The 23,432-nt window shown below is 45.2% G+C and overlaps 1 protein-coding gene across 5 annotated transcripts in view; it reads right to left on the reverse strand.

Moving 5' to 3' along the window:
• Positions 1–20,962, reverse strand: part of LOC110490062 (endothelin-converting enzyme 2) — an 88,396-nt gene extending 67,434 nt beyond the window's left edge. The window contains exons 1-2 of one of the 5 annotated variants that reach the window (XM_021563190.2): positions 20,439–20,605; positions 20,180–20,336 (exon numbers count right to left, since the gene is read on the reverse strand). In XM_021563190.2, coding sequence (XP_021418865.1) covers positions 20,180–20,221 — 42 coding nt within the window. In that variant the 5' untranslated portion in view covers positions 20,222–20,336; positions 20,439–20,605. Of the gene's footprint in view, positions 1–4,297; positions 4,461–4,726; positions 4,940–20,179; positions 20,337–20,438; positions 20,606–20,943 lie in introns of those variants that run through there. The other 4 variants (XM_021563191.2, XM_021563193.2, XM_036944356.1 and 1 more) reach the window with 4 other exon arrangements.
• Between the last annotated feature and the right edge of the window lie 2,470 nt (positions 20,963–23,432).

Here is a 23,432-nt window from a genome sequence, read left to right on the forward strand (position 1 = left end):
ATGGGAGAGAGGAGAGAGGGTGACAGAGAGAAGTATAGAAAGAGAGAGGGACAGACAGAAAGAGAGAAAGGGGGACAGAGAGAAAGGGAGAGAGGGAGAAGTAAAGAAAGAGAAAAGGGAGAGGGATAGACAGAAAGGGGGGAAAGAGAGGGACAGAGAGAAACAGAGAGAGAAGGGGAGGGAGGGGGCAGTTTACTACAGGACCCTGATCCCCCGAGTGTAGGTGCTCAGACACACAGACGCCATGAGACATGGGCGAGGTCCAACTCACTAAACACAAATAATCACCAGCATCACTCTCAAGCACACACACAGTAAAGGCACACACAAACAAATACTAAAGCTGTGTTTCACTGTGACTTGCCAAGTTGCCTGGGGAAATGTAACCAATAGATGTCACAAAAGTCTTAAATTTAACTAAATGTAATCTAAGTATTCCCCAAAGTAATGATTTATCATGAGAGGGCCATAAACAACAACTAGTAATGTTGCATACTCTAAGGTTGAAATCTAACTTTTCTGGTAAAAATTGTTAAACTGCTGAGGTGTAGTCACTTTTGAGGAAGGACACAAGCTCAAGAACATAGTACACATATGAAATACTATATGAATACGGCTTGAAATTACTTATATTTTTTCTAAATAATTAACTATAAGATTTTACCTTCCTTATAACTGTAAAATACATATTTATATATTTAGCTTTAGAGAAAATGTGCATATTTTCTAAAGGTCCCTCTTGATCAAAACATCTGTTCTCATCGCTGTGAATGTCTCACAGAGCTCTAGCTTGGATCACTGAACTTGTTAGGAACTCACCTTTCATCTCATATTAATATTGTCCATCTATGGCACATAGCGCTTTCTATTTGTTAAAAATCTATTAATTATTTTTGATTACTGGCTACAAATCAATCTCTGAATGTGCTACAGTGTTGAAACTACTCTATCCTGCTGCGTTACGATGTAAGGATTCCAGGCATATGCGTTGTTAGTTGGTGTGATGTATGGATCAGCCAGGAGTTGATGGACAGTCAGAATAGCGAATTAAATGCTAGGAGGGCCATCCCAGCTTAAAATGGTGTCAGATTTCACATCCTGCTTCACACAGGCAGTGTCCGTGAGAATCGGGGCTATCGCTCAATGCAAGCCATTTCTATCTATGGTATCCAAATACCAGTTTATAAGCGAAAATGTAAGTCAGAACCGGTACCAGAACCTTGATGGTCCCGAAAACAGGGGACTTTAAATCTAAGCGGGTATATAGTCCCACACATGCACACAATTATAAAATAGTCACACACACAGATCCACATTGACACAGTTTGCTCATTAAAGGAAGTAGTGAGTGACATTTTCCAGATGCTCATCCCTGTCAGCTGTGAATGGAGAGGGTCAGTGCTGCATCTGGGGATTACTCAGCGCCCACACACACACATGTCTTGTACAGCTAACCTTGTGGGGGACACACAATTCAATCCCATTCAAAATCCTATTTTTCCTAACCCCTAACCCTAGCCTTAACCCCAAAACCTAACGCAGGTCCTAAACCTTAACGTAATTCAAACCCTAACACTAATTCTAACTTTAACCCTAAACCTTCTAGAAATAGAATTTGACCTCGAGTTGGTCAAATTTTTGTTTGTTTACTTCTGGTCCCCACAGGAATAGTTAAAGAAGTCCACAGATAAATTCCTGTCACCAGGGTGTGTTTCACTGTCCCTCGAGGTGTCTTGAAAGCTGAGATCAGAGGTCAGGTGATCTTCCTTAATCAGCAGAGACCGGGAATGCGTCCCAAATGGCACCCTATTCCCTACATAGTACACTACTTTTGACCAGAGCACGCACTACTAGGGAGTCATTTAGGATGCAACCCTAGGTCTCTGGGGTCACAGCACATGCACACACACAAAGTCTTGACCAACTAACCTTGTAGGGACACAATTCAGCCCCATTCAAAATCCTATTTTTCCATAACCCTAACCCGTACACTTGCCCGAACCCTAAAATTAACCCTAGCTCCTAACCCTACAGTACCAGTCAAAGGTTTGGACACACTTACTAATTCAAAGGTTTTTCTACTATGTCAAATAATAGTGAAGACATCATAATAGTTGTGAAGACAACTATGAAATAACACATTTGGAATCATGTAGTGACCAAAAAAGTGTTAAACAAATCAAAATATATTTTAGATTCTTCAGGAGTAGCAAAATTTGCCTTGACAGCTTTGCACACTCTTGGAATTCTCTCAACCAGCTTCACCTGGAATGCTTTTCCAATAATCTTGAAGGAGTTCCCACATATGCTGAGCACTGCTTTTCCTTCAGTCTGCGGTCCAACTCATCCCAAACCATACTGAATGCTGTGGTAGCCATGCTGGTTAAGTGTGCCTTGAATTCTAAATAAATCACTGACAGTGTCACCAGCAAAGCACACCATCACACCTCCTCCTCCATGCTTCATGGTGGGAACCACATAAGCGGAGATCATCCGTTCACCTACTTGTCTCACAAAGACATGCAGTTGGAACCAAAAATCTCAAGTTTGGACTCATCAGACCAAAATGACAGATTTCCACAGGTCTAATATCTGTGTTCCTCCTGTCCCTATGCCAAACGAGTCTCTTCTTATAATTGGTGTCCTTTAATAGTGGTTTATTTGCAGCAATTTGACCATGAAGGCCTGATTCACTCAGTCTTCTCTGAACAGTTGATGTTAAGATGTGTCTGTTACTTGAACTCTGTGAAGCATTTATTTGGGCTGCAATTTCTGAGGCTGGTAACTAACTTATTCTATGCAGCAGAAGTAACTCTGGGTCTTCCTTTCCTGTGGCGTCATGAGAGCCAGTTCCAACATTGCACTTGATGGTTTTACGACTGCACTTGCTTATTTGAGCTGTTCTTGCTATAATATGGACTTAGTCCTATTTGGTAAAAGACCATCTTCTGTATAACACCATTACATTGTCACAACACAATTGATTGGATGAAACGCATTAAGAAGGAAAGAAATTCCACAAATGTACTTTTAACAAGGCACACCTGTTAGTTGGAATGCTAAGAGTGTGCAAAGCTGTCATCAAGGAAAAGGTTGGCTACTTTGAAGAATCTCAAATATATGTTTAACACATTTTTGTTACTACATTATTCCATGTGTTATTTCATAGTTTTGATGTCTTCACTCTTTTTTTTTTTTTTAATTAAGTCAGTTAAGAAGAAATTCTTACTTACAATGACAGGCTACACCAGCCAAACCCAGATGATGCTGGGCCAATCGTGTGCCGCCCTATGGGACTCCCAATCACGGCCAGTTGTGATACAGCCTAGAATCGAACCAGGGTGTATGTAGTGACGTCTCAAGCACTGAGATGCAGTGCCTTAGACCGCTGCGCCACTCGGGAGCCCAATGAGTAGGTGTGTCCAAACTTTTGACTGGTACTGTAATTCTAACCTTAACCCTAAGAAATATCATTTGACCTTGTGGGGACTAACAAAATGTCCCCAGCTGGTCCAATTTGTATTTTTTTACTATTCTTGTGGTGACTTCTGGTCTCCACAAGTAAAGGAACACACACACACACTAGCCTCTGCTACAGTGAGATAACAAACCAAACAGACACTGCACCCTGGGAACATCTGAACGGTTGCTGATCTGTACCTAGGGGAAACAGGCAGGGCCATTGAATTAGAAACACTGTCAGGAAACTGACCTTTTACCTCTGATATTGGATCTGTAACAACCCACATTATATGACAACATGCCAAAAATGTCTCTTTCAGCTTATCTAAAAATGACGTTTAAAGTCAATAGTGAGAACGGCAAAGACATCAGACAGAAACAAAGCAGCACAAAACAGGAACTCTAACATAAATAAACGAAAATGCTTTAGAATCTGTCTTAAACTTTAGGATCGATTATTTCTTGCCCTGACTTCAAGTTGATGGTTTTGTCAATATTTTAGTGTAAACAGTTACATTGCAACAAACATCAGCACGAAACAATTTCACCTATCTGTCCCTTGCATCACCAACATAAATACACACACACACACACACACACGTGCAGCCAGCTGTGGGCCGATTTTGTCCTTAGAAGCAGTAAGTAAATAATGTCCCTCTCTTTGCTTACATCTCAGAGCAAACACACTCCCTGTCCCTCTCTCACCACTTTAGTGTTTGACCTTCAAAGACACTCACACTGGACCCTCAAAAGGTAGTGTGCGTTTCTGTGTGGATGTGCATATATGTATATGTGTGTGTGTGCACGTGCGTGTGTGAGGATCCATGTCCTGTACCTTTTCAAACCCCTTTATCTATGAGGACTGGAAGGCAGAGCGCTGCTCACAAACACACACACGCACACGCACGCTGCTCACTGGCGACTTAGAAACGGAAGTCAGGGTTCAGCAATCTCCCTTTCCTCTTTTCTTCAATTCGTGACCTCTCTCTCTCTTCTCTCTGAAAATGAGTCCAAGCCAAAGAGTCACAACAACTCCCTCCCACACAAACACACACTTTTTATTGCCCCTAGCAACAGCCTAACACACACCCCAGGCACAGCGCAGCACAGCTGTCAACAGCTGGTTTAAGGGCAATAAGCTTATTCTCTCAGGTTAGAACAATCATACGAAAGAAGTAGGGAGATAGAAGGAGAGAAAAAAAGAAAGAAAGGAGAGAAAAAAAAGAGATGGAAGGATAAATGAGAACATTTCCACTTTACTTACCTTTAATAAAGTATTCAAGAGTTAGTCCTTACACTTGTTCTCTCGGTCTCCCTCTCCCACTCTCTCCTTCTCTATGCAGTTAGTGAATGACTATAAACACTGAGCACAAAGAAATTGAAGAGTGAGGGAGGGTAGGAGGAAGACAGTGGGAGTGAAAGAGGGCGAGTTACAGAGTAAGAGAAAGCAGACAGACAGCAAGAGCGAGACAGAGCGAATGAAAAACAGAGGGAGAAAGTGAAGGAGGAAAGGCGGGATTCTGCTAAGGAGGTGGGGGTGGGGAGGACAAACAAAGAAAGAAAGGATAGGGATTGACAGTGTGAGATAAACTGATTTTGATATACTTCTTAGAAAAGGAGAGGAACAAGTGTAAGAAAAGGGGAATTACACAGAAACAAGCATTGATGATGAGATAGAGAGGTGAAGTCGAGAAAGCAGAGAAAGATGGGTAATTTTAGCCCATAGAGGGGAAAGGGAGGGGGTCCATTTTCTTTGGAAAGCTTGCTTCTGTGTGCATTATTATAAAACATTTAAAATAAATAAAATTTCCAAGAGTGAGAGAGACAGACAGGTCATAGAAGAGCAAAATACAGACATACATAGAAGCCTGGCAAGAGAAAGGCTAATTCATATTTTCGTCAGTGTTTTCCTGTTCTTGCAAACATTTTACAAATTGTGGAGTATATTAAACCTAGATTTGGTATCTGTACTGACAATAATAACATACCCATTCATCCATGTAGCGTAACACTCTTAGAAAAAAAACAGTGCCATCTAGAAGCTAAAAGGGTTCTTCGGCTGTCCACATAGGAAAACTATTTTTGGTTCCAGGTAGAACCCTTTTCTTCGGTTCTACATGGAACCCAAAAGAGTTCTGCCTGGAACCAAAAAGGGTTTTCCTATGTGAACAGCCCGAAGAACCCTTTAGGAAACCTTTTTTCTAAGAGTGTACCAAGCCATTCATCTGTTCAGTGGCCAGTCATCTTGCATTTCCATACCTCTACCCATAGAGGGCGGCCTCCGCCCCCTCCCCTCCCTGGTTACAGTCAGCCACCACAGAGAGAACGGAACGGAACGCTATTCCATATATAATGCACTGTTTAGCCAGAGCCTGCATGACTGTTGTTGTTCGGGCACAGAAAGGATATTCTCTTCTCTGCTGACAACAAAATGCTGCCCTAATTAAGCTAGCCACTTGAGCACACTACGAGCGCTGTAAATGAACAAGCACAACAAACAAAACCAGGGAGGCTGCCACAACTCTTATGAAAATCTTACATAAGCATCAGTAGTCCAGTATTGTTTGAACACTAAGCTTATCATGCTTTAATTGATGTGCATCTGTAAAAGGCTGACGAATTTGGTGCGAATGCACACGTATACACACACACAGAGACAAGCTCAAACTAACAAACGTACACATTTCCCTCTTTCCGTCTCAGTCCAACAAACACACATTACAGATGTCATTCCCCTGTTTGTTAGTGTGTGTACACTGAAAAAAAGTACACGCTTTCTGTTAATCTCTCTCTCCTGTTTCTCTCCTCCCCTGACCCCTACGCATCCCCTTCAGTGCGTCATCAATTAAAGAGAACAGCAGAGTGAGAGTTTAAGAGAGGGAGGGGCAGACGGGGAGAGGGAGGGAGACAGTAGTGTCCTCCCAATGGGGAGAGAATAACGTCACTGATCTAGGCATCAAGGTTACTCCTCTTTCTATTCTCTCTCTATCCTCTACAGAGAGGAAGGAGGGAAGACAACAGGGAGGAAGGAGAGAAGGCTGGAGGAAAGAGCGAAAGAAAGACAAAAGGGAGGACATCAGAAGAATATTCCGGATAAGAAAAAGGACCATGTCCATCTCTACAGAAAATTTCAAGGATTTCCCCCATTGTTTGGCTCCTTTAATAGGATGTGTGGTGTAAAGTACTTCATAAAAATACTCCTTAAGTCGTTTTGGTGGGTGGGGTACTGTGTTTGCAAATTATGTCTGAGTGTTGGAGGGTGCCAGTCTGTCCGTAAAACATATGAAATAACAAAATTGTGCTGTCTGGTTTGCTTAATATAAGGAATTTGATGTATAGCATTTACTTTTACTCAAGTATGACAATTGAGTACTTTTTCCACCACTGTATTTAAGTACATTTAAAACCAGATACTTTAAGATTTTTACTCAAATAGTATTTTACTGGGTGACTTTTACACAAGTCATTTTCTGTTAAGGTATCTTTACTTTTACTCAATATGACAATTTAGTACTTTTTCCACCACTGTGTGAGTGCAATAACCGTGTTCAATTCTCCAGGTGTCTAGTACAAACACACTGTACACAGTCCGCAAGTCTACAAGATTAAGGGAACTACATGTAGTGATACACTACATGACCAAAAGTATGTGGACACCTGCTCGTTGAACATCTCATTCCAAAATCATGGGCATCAATATGGAGTTGTTCCACCCTTTGCTGCAATAACAGCTTCCACTCTTCCAGGAAGGTTTTCCACTAGATGTTGGAACATTGCTGCGAGGACGTGCTTCCATTCAGCCACAAGAGCATCAGAGGTCGGGCACTGATAATGGGCGATTAGGCCTGGCTCGCAGTCGGCATTCCAATTCATCCAAAAGGTGTTTGATGGGGTTGAGGTCAGGGCTCTGTGCAGGCCAGTCAATTTTCCACACCGATATCGACAAACTATTTCTGTATGGACCTCGCTTTGTGAACGGGGGCATTGTGATGCTTTGTCAACAGGAAAGGGCATTCCCCAAACTGTTGCCACAAAATTGGAAGAACAGAATAATCTAGAACATCATTGTATGTTGTAGCATTAAGATTTCCCTTCACTGGAACTAAAGGGGCCTAGCCAGAACCATGAAAAACAGCCCATGATCATCATTCCATTCCACCAAACTTTACAGTTGGTATTATGCATTGGGCAGGTAGGGTGTCTGGTTTGAGAAACAGACGTCTTACAAGTCCTCAACTGGCAGCTTCATTAAATAGTACCCACAAAACACCAGACTCAACGTCAGCAGTAAAGAGGCAACTCCGGGATGCTGGCCTTCTTGGCAGAGTTCCTCTGTCCAGTGTCTGTGTTCTTTTGCCCATCTTGTAATCTTTTATTTTTATTGACCAGTCTGAGATATGGCTTTTTCTTTGCAACTCCTAGAAGGCCAGCAATGCTGAAGCTCCAGATACTCAACTAGTCTAAAGGCCAGTTTTATTGCTTCTTTAATCAAAACAGAAGTTTTCAGCTGCGCTAACAATTGCAAAAGGATTTTCTAATGCTCAAATAGCCTTTTAAAATTATAAACTTGGATTAGCTAACACAACGTGCCATTGGAACAGAGGAGTGATGATTGCTGATAATGGGCCTATATACGCCTATATACAGTGCCTTGCGAAAGTATTCGGCCCCCTTGAACTTTGCGACCTTTTGCCACATTTCAGGCTTCAAACATAAAGATATAAAACTGTATTTTTTAGTGAAGAATCAACAACAAGTGGGACACAATCATGAAGTGGAACGACATTTATTGGATATTTCAAACTTTTTTAACAAATCAAAAACTGAAAAATTGGGCGTGCAAAATGATTCAGCCCCCTTAAGTTAATACTTTGTAGCACCACCTTTTGCTGCGATTACAGCTGTAAGTCGCTTGGGGTATGTCTCTATCAGTTTTGCACATCGAGAGACTGACATTTTTTCCCATTCCTCCTTGCAAAACAGCTCGAGCTCAGTGAGGTTGGATGGAGAGCATTTGTGAACAGCAGTTTTCAGTTCTTTCCACAGATTCTCGATTGGATTCAGGTCTGGACTTTGACTTGGCCATTCTAACACCTGGATATGTTTATTTTTGAACCATTCCATTGTAGATTTTGCTTTATGTTTTGGATCATTGTCTTGTTGGAAGACAAATCTCCGTCCCAGTCTCAGGTCTTTTGCAGACTCCATCAGGTTTTCTTCCAGAATGGTCCTGTATTTGGCTCCATCCATCTTCCCATCAATTTTAACCATCTTCCCTATCCCTGCTGAAGAAAAGCAGGCCCAAACCATGATGCTGCCACCACCATGTTTGACAGTGGGGATGGTGTGTTCAGCTGTGTTGCTTTTACGGCAAACATAACGTTTTGCATTGTTGTCAAAAAGTTCCATTTTGGTTTCATCTGACCAGAGCACCTTCTTCCACATGTTTGGTGTGTCTCCCAGGTGGCTTGTGGTAAACTTTAAACAACACTTTTTATGGATATCTTTAAGAAATGGCTTTCTTCTTGCCACTCTTCCATAAAGGCCAGATTTGTGCAATATACGACTGAGTCTCCCACCTCAGCTGTAGATCTCTGCAGTTCATCCAGTGATCATGGGCCTCTTGGCTGCATCTCTGATCAGTCTTCTCCTTGTATGAGCTGAAAGTTTAGAGGGACGGCCAGGTCTTGGTAGATTTGCAGTGGTCTGATACTCCTTCCATTTCAATATTATTGCTTGCACAGTGCTCCTTGGGATGTTTAAAGCTTGGGAAATCTTTTTGTATCCAAATCCGGCTTTAAACTTCTTCACAACAGTATCTCGGACCTGCCTGGTGTGTTCCTTGTTCTTCATGATGCTCTCTGCGCTTTTAACGGACCTCTGAGACTATCACAGTGCAGGTGCATTTATACGGAGACTTGATTACACACAGGTGGATTGTATTTATCATCATTAGTCATTTAGGTCAACATTGGATCATTCAGAGATCCTCACTGAACTTCTGAAGAGAGTTTGCTGCACTGAAAGTAAAGGGGCTGAATAATTTTGCACGCCCAATTTTTCAGTTTTTGATTTGTTAAAAAAGTTTGAAATATCCAATAAATGTCGTTCCACTTCATTATTGTGTCCCATTTGTTGTTGATTCTTCACAAAAAAAATACAGTTTTATATCTTTATGTTTGAAGCCTGAAATGTGGCAAAAGGTCGCAAAGTTCAAGGGGGCCGAATACTTTCGCAAGGCACTGTAGATATTCCATTAAAAATCATCCGTTTCCAGCTATAATAGTCATTTTCAAGATGAACAATGTCTACAATGTATTTCTGATCAATTTGATGATGTCATTATAATGGACAAAAAATAAAGTGCTTTTCTTTAAAAAACAAGGACATTTCTTGGTGACCCCAAACTTTTGAACGGTAGTGTATGAACATTATACTTAGTAGCATGTACAATACATATTGGACGACAACACACATAGGCGAAAAGTGTAATTCCCCCTAGGTATGTTTTAGGTATTATATTGCACAGGCAGAATAGTGTATATAGACAGAGTGAGGAGACATTTGTGAGACAAAGCTGGATGAGGATTCCATCCCATGCAGACCAGCAGATATGTGCTAAAAGGTGATGGTGTTTTCCACTAGCCTAGACAAACCAGCCACAAAAAATTGACTTCTTAACCTCATTTCTATGGGGCCCTGAGTATGTGACCTTACAGGGGCCTAAGCTTATAGTGTATAACTGTGGCGCAAAGTTGTTTCTGGTCAGGTCATGTGGTCAATATCAAACTTTGGGCCCTGCTCATACCTACAACAACCCCCTCATGCCTATTCACCCCTCCTCTCATGTCCATCACAGGCGCTACAGTGCAGAGTTGGCAGAATGTTAAACAACGAACGAACGAGAGATAGATGTTGTCAGATGACAAGGAAGGAGTAAGATTTGCCAGGAGAGATGTTATGGAGGAAGAGAGTGAAGAGGACTTAAAATATGTCATAGAGAATGTAAATAAAAAGCAGTAAACAGAGAAAAAGAAAACAGACCCCATCCCACTTTAGGATACATGCTAAAGTGGATGACAGTCAGCGACAAAAGTGGAGTGTTTTGCAAGTCTTGATGAAGAGCCTGCATAGGGTTATTACATTTTTTTTTTTGTAAAATCTCAAGTTATGGCACCCTTTTCTCTAGATAGTGCACTACGTTTGGCCAGCCCTTTGTAGGAAATAGGGTGCTATTTAGAACAAGGCCAATGACCTCCCCAGCCCTACCGATGGATCCAGGACAGATGGAGAGTCTTGCTTCAGACAGGAAGGAGCTCACCCCACCGCCCTAAGGCAGGACACACACGCACACACAGGATACCCAGCCCTGATAAACCCCGGGTTCAGGTCACTCAAGGGCCTCCTTCTCCAGCCATCACTCAGTCTTGGCCTTTCCCATCACACCCGCAACTGGCCACAGCAAAGCAAATGTTAACACTTTATTTGAGGCTGAGGCCACACAGAGACGTATGACAATGTATACGCGTTTTGCTTCAAAAACATGGTTTAAAAATATAGCATTTTGATCTCATGACAGGGATGGTCAGTCCTTGCATCTATTTTTTTATTATTTCACCTTTATTTAACCAGGTAGGCTAGTTGAGAACAAGTTCACATTTGCAACTGCGACCTGGCCAAGATAAAGCATAGCAGTGTGAACAGACAACAGAGTTACACATGGAGTAAACAATTAACAAAGAAAAAAAAGAGAGTCTATATACATTGTGTGCAAAAGGCATGAGGAGGTAGGCGAATAATTACAATTTTGCAGATTAACACTGGAGTGATAAATGATCAGATGGTGTCACACCCTGACCATAGTTTACTTTGTAAATTTCTATGTTTTGGTTGGTCAGGGTGTGAGCTGAGTGGGCATTCTATGTTTCATGTCTAGTTTGTCTAGTTCTATGTTTGGCCTGATATGGTTCTCAATCAGAGGCAGGTGTTCGTCATTGTCTCTGATTGGGAACCATATTGGGGTAGCCTGTTTGGTGTTGGGTTTTGTGGGTGATTGTCCTTAGTGTCTTGATGTTCCTGTCTATGTGTTTTCACCAGATAGGGCTGTTTAGGTTTTCGTTACGTTCATTACGTTCTTTATTTTGTAGTGTTTGTATTGATTCGTGTTTTACGTTTGTTTATTAAAACATGGATCGCAATCTACACGCTGCATTTTGGTCCGACTCTCCTTCTCATACAGAAAACCGTGACAGAATCACCCACCTTAACTGGACCAAGCGGCGTGTCAACAGGCAGCAGCAGCAGGAGAAGGAACAGAGGCAGGAGCAGCAGCAGCAGTGGGAGATGCGTAATAAGGATTTCTGGACATGGGAGGAAATCCTCGACGGGAGAGGACCCTGGGCTAAACCAGGGGAGTGTAGCCGCCCAAAGGTGCAGCAGGAGAAGAGGCAACAGGAGCAGCCCAAAGAGGAGTACAGTATGGACTATACTTCTTGGGAAGAGATAGACAGGTGGGCGGTCGACCCAGGGAGAGTGCCAGAGCCCGCCTGGGATTCGATGGAGCAGTGCGCGGAAGGTTATCGGAGAATGGAGTTGGCAAAGCAAGCACGGCGGCGTGCAAGGAAGCCCGGGAGTCAGCCCCAAAAATGTATTGGGGGGGGGGGCTAACAGGGAGTATGGCTACGCCAGGTAGGAGACCTGCGCAAACTCCCTGTGCTTACCGGGGGGCTAGAGAGACCGGACAGGCACCGTGTTATGCAGTGGTGCGCACGGTGTCTCCAGTGCGGGTGCATAGCCCGGTGCGGTATATTCCAGCTCCGCGTGTCGGCCGGGCTAGATTGAGCGTCGAGCCTAATGCCATGAAGCCGGCTCTACGCAGCTGGTCCCCAGTGCGTCTCCTTGGGCCGGCTTACATGGCACCAGCCTTGCGCTTGGTGTCTCCGGTTCGCCTGCATAGCCCAGTGCGGGCTATTCCACCTCGCCGCATTGGCAGGGCGACCGTGAGCATTCAACCAGGTAAGGTTGGGCAGGCTCGGTGCTCAAGAGCTCCAGTGCGCCTGCACGGTCCGGTCTTTCCAGTACCACCTCCACACTCCAGCCCTCCGGTAGCAGCTCCCCGCACCAGGCTTCCTGTGCGTGTCCTCGGCCCAGTACCACCAGTGCCAGCACCACGCATCAGGCCTACAGTGCGCCTCGCCTGTCCAGCGCTGCCAGAGCCTTCCTCCTCTCCAGCGCTGTCGGAGTCTCCCGCCTGTTTAGCGCTGTCAGAGCTTTCCGCCTCTACAGCGCTGCCGGAGTCTCCCGCCTGTTCAGAACTGCCAGTCTGCAAGGAGCTGCCAGTCTGCAAGGAGCTGCCAGTCTGCAAGGAGCTGCCAGTCTGCAAGGAGCTGCCAGTCTGCATAGAGCTGCCAGTCTGCATAGAGCTGCCAGTCTGCATAGAGCTGCCAGTCTGCATAGAGCTGCCAGAGCTGCCAGTCTGCAGGATGCCGCCAAAGCTGCCAGTCTGCAAGGAGCCGCCAGAGCTGCCAGTCTGCAAGGAGCCGCCATAGCTGCCAGTCTGCAAGGAGCCGCCATAGCTGCCAGTCTGCAAGGAGCCGCCAGAGCCGCCAGTCAGCATGGAGCAGCCTGAGCCGCCAGTCAGCAAGGAGCAGCCAGGGCCGCCAGTCAGCATGGAGCAGCCAGGGCCGCCAGTCAACATGGAGCAGCCAGAGCCGCCAGTCAGCAAGGAGCAGCCAGGGCCGCCAGTCAGCATGGAGCAGCCAGGGCCGCCAGTCAACATGGAGCAGCCAGGGCCGCCAATCAACATGGAGCAGCCAGGGCCGCCAGTCAGCATGGAGCAGCCAGAGCAGCCAGTCAGCATGGAGCAGCCAGTCAGCATGGAGCAGCCAGAGCTGCCAGTCAGCATGGAGCAGCCAGTCAGCATGGAGCAGCCAGAGCTGCCAGTCAGCATGGAGCAGCCAGTCAGCATGGATCAGCCAGAGCAGCCAGTCGGCCAGACTCTTCCAGATCTGCCAGTCGGCCAGACTCTTCCAGATCTGCCAGTCGGCCAGACTCTTCCAGATCTGCCAGTCGGCCAGACTCTTCCAGATCTGCCAGTCGGCCAGACTCTTCCAGATCTGCCAGTCGGCCAGACTCTTCCAGATCTGCCAGTCGGCCAGACTCTGCCAGTCGGCCAGACTCTTCCAGATCTGCCAGTCGGCCAGACTCTTCCAGATCTGCCAGACTCTTCCAGATCTGCCAGACTCTTCCAGATCTGCCAGACTCTTCCAGATCTGCCAGTCGGCCAGACTCTTCCAGATCTGCCAGTCGGCCAGACTCTTCCAGATCTGCCAGTCGACCAGACTCTTCCAGATCTGCCAGTCGACCAGACTCTTCCAGATCTGCCAGTCGACCAGACTCTTCCAGATCTGCCAGTCGACCAGACTCTTCCAGATCTGCCAGTCGACCAGACTCTTCCAGATCTACCAGTCGACCAGACTCTTCCAGATCTGCCAGTCAGCCAGGAGCTGCCGCCCCTCTGTCCAGAGCTTCCGCCCCTCTGTCCCGAGCTGCCGCCCCTCTGTCCATTGAGAAGAGTTTCCATGGTGAGGAGGCCACGGAAGAGGATAAGGTGGGGGAAGACTAAGGTGAAGTGGGGGCCACGTCCAGCACCAGAGCCGCCACTGCGGACAGATGCCCACCCAGACCCTCCCCTATAGGTTCAGGTTTTGCGGCCGGAGTCCGCACCTTGGGGGGGGGGGGGGGGGTACTGTCACACCCTGACCATAGTTTACTTTGTATATTTCTATGTTTTGGTTGGTCAGGGTGTGAGCTGAGTGGGCATTCTGTTTCATGTCTAGTTTGTCTAGTTCTATGTTTGGCCTGATATGGTTCTCAAGGTGTTCGTCATTGTCTCTGATTGGGAACCATATTTAGGTAGCCTGTTTGGTGTTGGGTTTTGTGGGTGATTGTCCTTAGTGTCTTGATGTTCCTGTCTATGTGTTTTCACCAGATAGGGCTGTTTAGGTTTTCGTTACGTTCATTACGTTCTGCTAGTCGGGCGTGCGGGTGCAGGCAGCGAACGGTTGAAAAGCATGCATTTGGTTTTACTAGCGTTTAAGAGGAGTTGGAGGCAACAGAAGGAGTGTTGTATGGCATTTAAGCTCATTTGGAGGTTAGATAGCACAGTGTCCAAGGACGGGCCGGAAGTATACAGAATGGTGTCGTCTGCGTAGAGGTGGATCAGGGAATCGCTCGCAGCAAGAGCAACATCATTGATATATACAGAGAAAATAGTCGGCCCGGGAATTGAACCCTGTGGCACCCCCATAGAGACTGCCAGAGGACCGGACAGCATGCCCTCCGATTTGACACACTGAACTCTGTCTGCAAAGTAGTTGGTGAACCAGGCAAGGCAGTTATCAGAAAAACCGAGGCTACTGAGTCTGCTGATAAGAATATGGTGATTGACAGAGTCGAAAGCCTGTTTGACCTGTTTGTTGACTTGGCTTTCGAAGACCTTAGAAAGACAGGGCAGGATGGATATAGGTCTGTAACAGTTTGGGTCCAGGGTGTCTCCCCCTTTGAAGAAGGGGATGACTGCGGCAGCTTTCCAATCCTTGGGGATCTCAGATGATAAGAAAGAGAGGTTGAACAGGCTGGTAACAGGGGTTGCGACAATGGCGGCGGATAGTTTCAGAAATAGAGGGTCCAGATTGTCAAGCCCAGCTGATTTGTACGGGTCCAGGTTTTGCAGCTCTTTCAGAACATCTGCTATCTGGATTTGGGTAAAGGAGAACCTGGAGAGGCTTGGGCGAGTAGCTCTGGGGGGGGGGCGGAGCTGTTGGCCGAGGTTGGAGTTGCCAGGAGGAAGGCATGGCCAGCCATTGAGAAATGCTTGTTGAAGTTTTCGATATCATGGATTTATCGGTGGTGACCGTGTTACCTAGCCTCAGTGCAGTGGGCAGCTAGGAGGAGGTGTTCTTGTTCTTCATGGACTTCACAGTGTCCCAGAACTTTTTGGAGTTAGAGCTACAGGATGCAAATTTCTGCCTGAAGAAGCTGGCCTTTGCTTTCCTGACTGACTGCGTGTATTGGTTCCTGACTTCCCTGAACAGTTGCATATCGCGGGGACTATTCGATGCTATTGCAGTCCGCCACAGGATGTTTTTGTGCTGGTCGAGGGCAGTCAGGTCTGGAGTGAACCAAGGGCTATATCTGTTCTTAGTTATGCATTTTTTGAACGGAGCATGCTTATCTAAGATGGTGAGGAGGTTTCTTTTAAAGAATGACCAGGCATCCTCAACTGACGGGATGAGGTCAATATCCTTCCAGTATACCCGGGCCAGGTCGATTAGAAAGGCCTGCTCACAGAAGTGTTTTAGGGAGCGTTTGACAGTGATGAGTGGTGGTCGTTTGACTGCGGATCCGTAGCGGATACAGGCAATATACAACTGTCTATGAATTTCAGAGTGCTAACATTTCTCCAGCCCCCTCAGCTGTTTAACAAAACAAGTGTTTTTGTTGCTTTTCGAATCTTGGATTGTTCCCTTTAATGCTTTTGGGGTGCATTTCCTCCACATTGTAAGCATGTATAGTATAGCATCATCTCATAATGATCCTGAATTAAATCAGTTAAATTTGCTAGACAGAGATATTATTATCATAAGCCTTATAATAAGTTATATAAATGCAACATGCAACAATTTCAAAGAATTTACTGAGTTACAGTTCATAAGGAAATCAGTCAATTTAAATAAATAAATTAGGACCTAATCTAGGGATTTCACATGACTGGAAATACAGATATGCATCTGTTGGTCACAAATACGTTAACAAAAAAGGTAGGGGTGTGGATTAGAAAATCAATGGTGTGACCACCATTTGCCTCATGCAGCGCGACACATCTCCTTAACATAGAATTGGTTAGGCTGTTGATTGCGGGCTGTGGAATGTTGTCCTCTCCTCTTCAACGGCTGTGCGAAACTGCTGGACATTGGCGGGAACAGGAACACACTATTGTACACGTCGATCCAGAGCATCCCAAACAGGCTCAATGTTTGGTGAGAATGCAGGCCATGGAAGAATTTGGACATTTTCAGCTTCCAGGAATTGGGTACAGATCTTTACAACACGGGGCCGTACATTATTATACTGAAACATGAGGTGATGGCGGCGGATGAATGGCACTACAATGGGCTTCAGGATCTTGTCACAGTATCTCTGTGCATTCAAATTGCCATCAATAAAATGCAATTGCGGTCATTGTCCTTAGCTTATGCCTGCCCATACCATAACCCCACCGCCACCATGGGGCACTCTGTTCACAACATTGATATCAGCAAACCACTCACCCACACGACGGCATACACAGTACAGCTAAAACCGAGATTCATCCGCAAAGTGCACACTTCTCCAGCCTGCCAGTGGCCATCAAAGGTGAGCATTTGCCCACTGAAGTCAGTTACGACGCCGAACTGCAATCAGGTCAAGACCCTTGTGAGGACGCAGATGAGCTTCCCTGACTGAGACAGTCTCATCAGCTGTCTGGGTGGCTGGTCTCAGACAATACCGCAGGTGAAGAAGCCGGATGTGGAGGTCCTGGGCTGGAGTGGTTACACGTGGTCTGTGGTTGTGAGGCCGGTTGGACGTACTGCCAAATTCTCTAAAACAACGTTGGAGCCAATTTACGGTAGAGAAATAAACATTAAATTCTCTGGCAACAGCTCTGGAGGACATTCCTGCAGTCAGCATGCCAATTGCACACTCCCTCAAAACCTGAGGCATCTGTGGTATTGCGTTGTCTGACAAAACTGCACATTATGGGTGGCCTTTTATTGTCCACAGCACAAGATGCACCTGTGTAATGATCATGCCGTTTAATCAGCTTATTGATATGCCAAACCTGTCAGGTGGATGCATTATCTTGGCAAAGGGGAAATGCTCACTAACAAGTTTGTGCACATTGTTTAGGAGAAATAAGCTTTATGTGCATGTGGAAAACTTCTGGGATCCTTTATTTCAGCTCATGAAACACTTTATATGTTGTATTTATATTTTTGTTCAGTGTATGTAAACGTATGTTACTCACTCCTGTGCGAGTAAGCATATCATGACATACACACAAGTGTGCATGTCTATGCATGTTACTATGCGGGACAGACCTGAGGTGCTTTGATGTCCTACATTCTAAAGTGTGATAAGATCAGCCCTTTGAGGCAGTGTAAATACCATTGGTCTTCTTAACACAGGTACTGGGAACAGTAGAGGCCTCGTAACAGTTTTTTCAGCTAATTTTGAGTTAGTGCACGGTGTGTCTAGCGGGTGACAGCCTGCTCGACTGTGACCCAGTGCACAGATTGCGTTATTAATGATGTTCATTAGTGAGATCATGAAGATATTCAGAAATCACCCCAGGGACTACAGGGCACTAATTGATGCACGGCATATTGGACAGTGGTCGGGGACCGCTCTTCCAGCTCCTTAGGCCTACATTACAGACAGGCCTATAAAGAGCCATATGCCTCCATACCGAACCCATACAGTAGGCCTACTTTACCTGTTCTCAGTTTGATGACAGACAGACAGACAGACTATCCAGCCCATATTTGACCTAGATAGCCTCATCTCTTGGATCACAACACACATTTCACATCTCACTTTGTTATCATAATACTGTTTCAATACTCAACAGATGCAAACTTTTTGCATTTTTACATCGATAATATTTAGGTGACGACACAATGCAACATCACCAACAACAGGTACAGCCTGTCAGACTGGAATCTCTACATAACGCCGCCAAGCTTACCCTAGTAAAACTGACTATCCTACCGATCCTCGACTTCGGCGATGTCATCTACAAAATGGCTTCCAACACTCTACTCAGCAAACTGGATGCAGTCTATCACAGTGCCATCCGTTTTGTCACTAAAGCACCTTATACCACCCACCACTGCGACTTGTATGCTCTAGTCGGCTGGCCCTCGCTACATATTCGTCGCCAGACCCACTGGCTCCAGGTCATCTACAAGTCCATGCTAGGTAAAGCTCCGCCTTATCTCAGCTCACTGGTCACGATGGCAACACCCATCCGTAGCACGCGCTCCAGCAGGTGTATCTCACTGATCATCCCTAAAGCCAACACCTCATTTGGCCGCCTTTCATTCCAGTACTCTGCTGCCTGTGACTGGAACGAATTGCAAAAATCGCTGAAGTTGGAGACTTTTATCTCCCTCACCAACTTCAAACATCAGCTATCTGAGCAGCTAACCGATCGCTGCAGCTGTACATAGTCTATTGGTAAATAGCCCACACATTTTCACCTACCTCATCACCATACTGTTTTTATTTATTTACTTTTCTGCTCTTTTGCACACCAATATCTCTACCTGTACATGACCATCTGATCATTTATCACTCCAGTGTTAATCTGCAAAATTGTAATTATTCGCCTACCTCATGCCTTTTGCACACATTGTATATAGACTCCCCCTTTGTTTTCTACTGTGTTATTGACTTGTTAATTGTTTACTCCATGTGTAACTCTGTGTTGTCTGCTCATACTGCTATGCTTTATCTTGGCCAGGTCGCAGTTGCAAATGAGAACTTGTTCTCAACTAGCCTACCTGGTTAAATAAAGGTGAAATAAAAAAAATAAAAAAAATAACCTATCCTGTGTTACCGGTTAACAGCTGTGTGTTGGTTATCATGGTAGAATACATTTTATTTATTTAACCTCTATTTAACTAGGCAAGTCAATTAAGAACAAATTCTTATTTAAAATGATGGCCTACATGGCTTTACTCTAGTTCCATATCATGTCCATGCCTACATAGGCAACAGTGTCTGGGCAAGGCACACCCAGTCAACAAAATACAAGACAAAAAATATATACATTATGTTCAAAACCAAGCACAAATGAAAAAGCAAAATGGAAAAGTTAAAAAATAAACAAGTCAGGCCTAGGTTAGTTATAAGCTAGTGCAACCGACTGAGGTTCAGACCGAGGGTCTCCTAAGCTCCACAACTGTGTGAGCCTGCAGAACTAAAGCCCATGCAAATGTGGTTCTGAAACACCTCTGTTTACAATTGCCCACAATACAATTAATCTAGGCTAAATAATGTAGCCAGAGGTAGCAAACACCATCCATGTTTGATCAAGCCTAGGGCCCCACACCAAGATGACACTGAATAAAACCTCAACCTTTCAATGACTATTTACGGTTAGTGTCAGCCCATGGGCCTTGGACTAAGCAATGTACTCTAACAACTTCAAATATATACAATCAAATTATTAAACGTAAATAAGATGTAGTCCTATGCTGGGAAAAAGCATGAGTGCCTGAGGCTGCACCTTCCCTTATGAAATCATTTTGATAAATTATGAAAATATACCGACGTTTGTATGGAAAGAGCAAGCGCACTAATTCCATCATGTGCAGTGAGCACCGAACACAGTATTTTATGATGGATATGAGGAGGACCAAAGCCTACCAGGGAATCTGCTCGAGCATTATTGTCCGCATAGCCTATAACATGTGCAGAATATAAACAAGGCATATTCAAATCATGACTGGTAAATTATTTTAGCTGTAAGAAACCCGATCAAATAAATATGGTGATTGATTGCAATGGGTTTCGATCACATACAGTACGCGAGGTCGCTGCGCTCTCTCTCCTAATACATTATGAGAAGAGTAACATTATGTTTGAGAAGATGATCAAATATGATCATTACCAGACTTACGTTGTTCCGCAAATCTTGCAGAGCTACGCTCATCGTGCAACAGACAGCAACATCGACGGCGGGGCGAGCGCGACAGACTCTCTACCACTGCTGTTGACGATTCCAGTGGCTGGATCGCGAAGCCATCTCTCTCCCGCTCTCTCAAATTCTGCGGAACAACAAAAGGACATATACTAAACCTTTCTCACACATATCTATCCGTGTTGCTCTAGGACCGCAATGGACTGTGCCCGCCAGAACATAACATTACCTAATGCCAAAGCTAGTGCCTCTCGAAAGCAAGCAGAATAGGCCTACAGCAAAATGTTCCATCGTTGGGAGAAAAAGCCCTTTCACGCGTGCAGTCGGCTAACCCAGGGATGAACGAGAAGGAAGATCGCAATCACCCTGCAGACTACACCCCGCCCTCCTTCTACCCCTTCCTCTCTCTCAATTAAATTTTAATTTAAGAGCTTAACTGACATGGGAAACATATGTTTACATTGTCAAAGCAAGTGAAATAGATAAACTAAAGTGAAAACCAATAAATCGCTCTCTCTCTCTCACACACACACACACACACACACACACACACACACACACACGCCTTCCGTTGCCAAGACAAAAACATTTATTGTAGGCTAGGCATCGGGTTGGGGTGCTGAAGGGTAATTCTAGGAAAGAGAACTGTGGTGAGATAGGCTACACAGGGAAGGGCAACAGATGTGTGCCAAGATAAGAAATACTGACTTCACCCTAATATTTTTAATACTTACAGAAATGCACCTGATTACACATCCTGTAGAAAAAGTTAGATTTTACTGGGGCTCAAGTAGGCCTACTTGCACATCTCCAATTAGTGTAGGCTACAAAATATCAGAGGTGTGTGTATGTTCGATTGTTAACTTGCTTGTGTGTCTGTCTGTCTCACATTTGAGCATTTATACACTGCATCAGTCAAATATTGTAAGTGGCTGGCCAGTAATTGAAGAGTGCTGCAATGGCTACAAACCAAAACAAAGATGCATCGTCTGGCTTCAGACCAGCGCACAGGTGTAGTGAATTGAAGAGCCTCTGAAATTGCTGCAGTTTTGTAGTCCAGAAATAATGCATTTGGGTGACAAATCACAGATTATCAACATTAGGAGGTCATTAGATATATATATAAGGGTGTACTGCATTAATTAAAAACCAACTGTGTCCCAAATCGCACCCTATCCCCTATAGTTGTTACACCCTGATCTGTGCTTGTCTCCACCCCCTCCAGGTGTCGCCCATCTTCCCCATTTTCCCCATTGTACTTATGTTCTCTGTTTGTCTGTTGCCAATTTGTTTTGTTTCGTTAAGCTTACCAGTGGTTTTTCCTGAGCACCTGTCTGTCGCTAGTTCCTGTTTTCTAGCTTCCAGTTTTTGACCGTTCTGCCTGCCTTGAACCTGCCTGTCATTCTGTACCTTGTTATACAACCCTTGTTTACTGACCTCTGCCTGCCTGCCGTTCTGTACCTTTCGGACTCTGTTCTGGACTACTGACCGCTGCCTGCCTTTGACCTGTTGTTTGCCTGCCCCCTCGTGTTTTTAATACACTTTTGTGAATTAGAAACTGTCTGGGTCTTCTCCTGAGCCTTGACAGTACGAACTGGCCATGACGGACACAGCAAACTCGGACCAGCTCCGCAACGCCATCTCCTCCCAAGGAGCCACCATTGGAAGGCATGGAGTTGCTTCGTGGTCTTATGGAAGGGTTCCAGACCTTGGCCGAACACCATGACCGCGCATTGAACACTTTACCGGAGCAATTCCGTGGGTTGTCTGTCAGACAGCCTACCATGACAGTAACCTCCCAGCCTCTCAGTAACCCTGCTGTTAGCAGCGCGGCCTCCTTGATTTTTCAAGAGCCACGCTTACTTCCCCCGGAACACTTCGCTGGAGAGTCAGGAACCTGTTGGGCAATTCTCGTGTAGTGTTCTCTCATCGAGCTGCAGCCCTGCTCCTTCCCCTCGGACAGGTCGACGATAGCGTACCTCATCACGCTGATGTCCAGGAGGGCCCGGAGCCCGGAACTTACTGACGGATCTCGACTCGCTCATTGCCTTAACCCCGGGGAAGACTGTACTCTCTGTCGGGTCCGGAGACCAAGGCTATGGAGACCGACATCGACAACACCCTAGCTACAGGGTGTATCCATCCTTCCGCCTCCCCTGCCATTGCAGGGTTCTTTTGTGGAGGACAAAACCTTCTCCACAGCTTGGGATTGGGTCCTGGTGGAGGCACGAAGAAGAGCAGCCCGGGCCCTCCTCGAGGTGCAATGAAAACGGCGCATGTGGTCCTGGACCGAGGGCACTGCTACCTCGGTCATGAGGTAGTGGTGACTGACTGAACGGAGATTACGATCTGACCGAGTGGGAGCGGCAAGACTGAGTATTTGTAGAGGTCTTGATTATGGAACGGATTGCAGCTGGTGGGGATCTGCTCTGACTCCAGCACACCTTTCTCCAATCACATGCACAGAGGGAGAGAGAGAGTGTACTGGGGGAATGGTTGCAGGTCAAGGATACACCAGATGTCCACTATGGGGTGTGGCAGGAGCAGATTTGACATAATGACAGTGTTATGACCAATGACAAATTATGCCAGCTGTTATGACATATTATGACCGTGTCATAATGTGTTATGACACTGGGGGTCAAGTAAAGTGTTACCAGTGATGGTAAGGTTACTGGCTGATAAGACAATTATAAATGACAGTATCAAGAATCAATGAGTAATATATATCATCAATCGAAACAACGATTGAGCAGCTGTAAATCGTACATACTGTGCCTACAATCTATCACTGATCTATGTCCTGTAAGGGACCCCTGCCCTCAACTTCCGGATTTGTCTCCATGCTGTTGTGATATTTGTTGCTACATGGCTAACTTTTCAGTTTTTACTTTTAATACATTTACCAACGTCTTAGTTTTTTCCTCGCTCAACTTTTTCACCCCGGATGCTTTATCTGGACATGGTTCCACAGGATCTCCACCAGCCAAAAAAGCTAAGCAGTAACATTAACACTATGCCATCTAATTACAGTCGCTGTACTCATAATTTACAGGAGAACTATTGCCTAATGGTGAGGATAGTCGTGTTGCAAGCAGCGTCTGTGCCACCAGTTAGTACAGATAGTAGTATGAATTCCCCCTGCACAGTCCCCACAGACAGACAATTTTTCTTAAGGCTTCTGGAAAGAAATGCTGTCAGCATGCTCAACCGGTGTCGCTCG

The sequence above is a fragment of the Oncorhynchus mykiss genome, chromosome 15, assembly GCF_013265735.2.
Source record: "Oncorhynchus mykiss isolate Arlee chromosome 15, USDA_OmykA_1.1, whole genome shotgun sequence".
Lineage (NCBI taxonomy): Eukaryota > Metazoa > Chordata > Actinopteri > Salmoniformes > Salmonidae > Oncorhynchus > Oncorhynchus mykiss.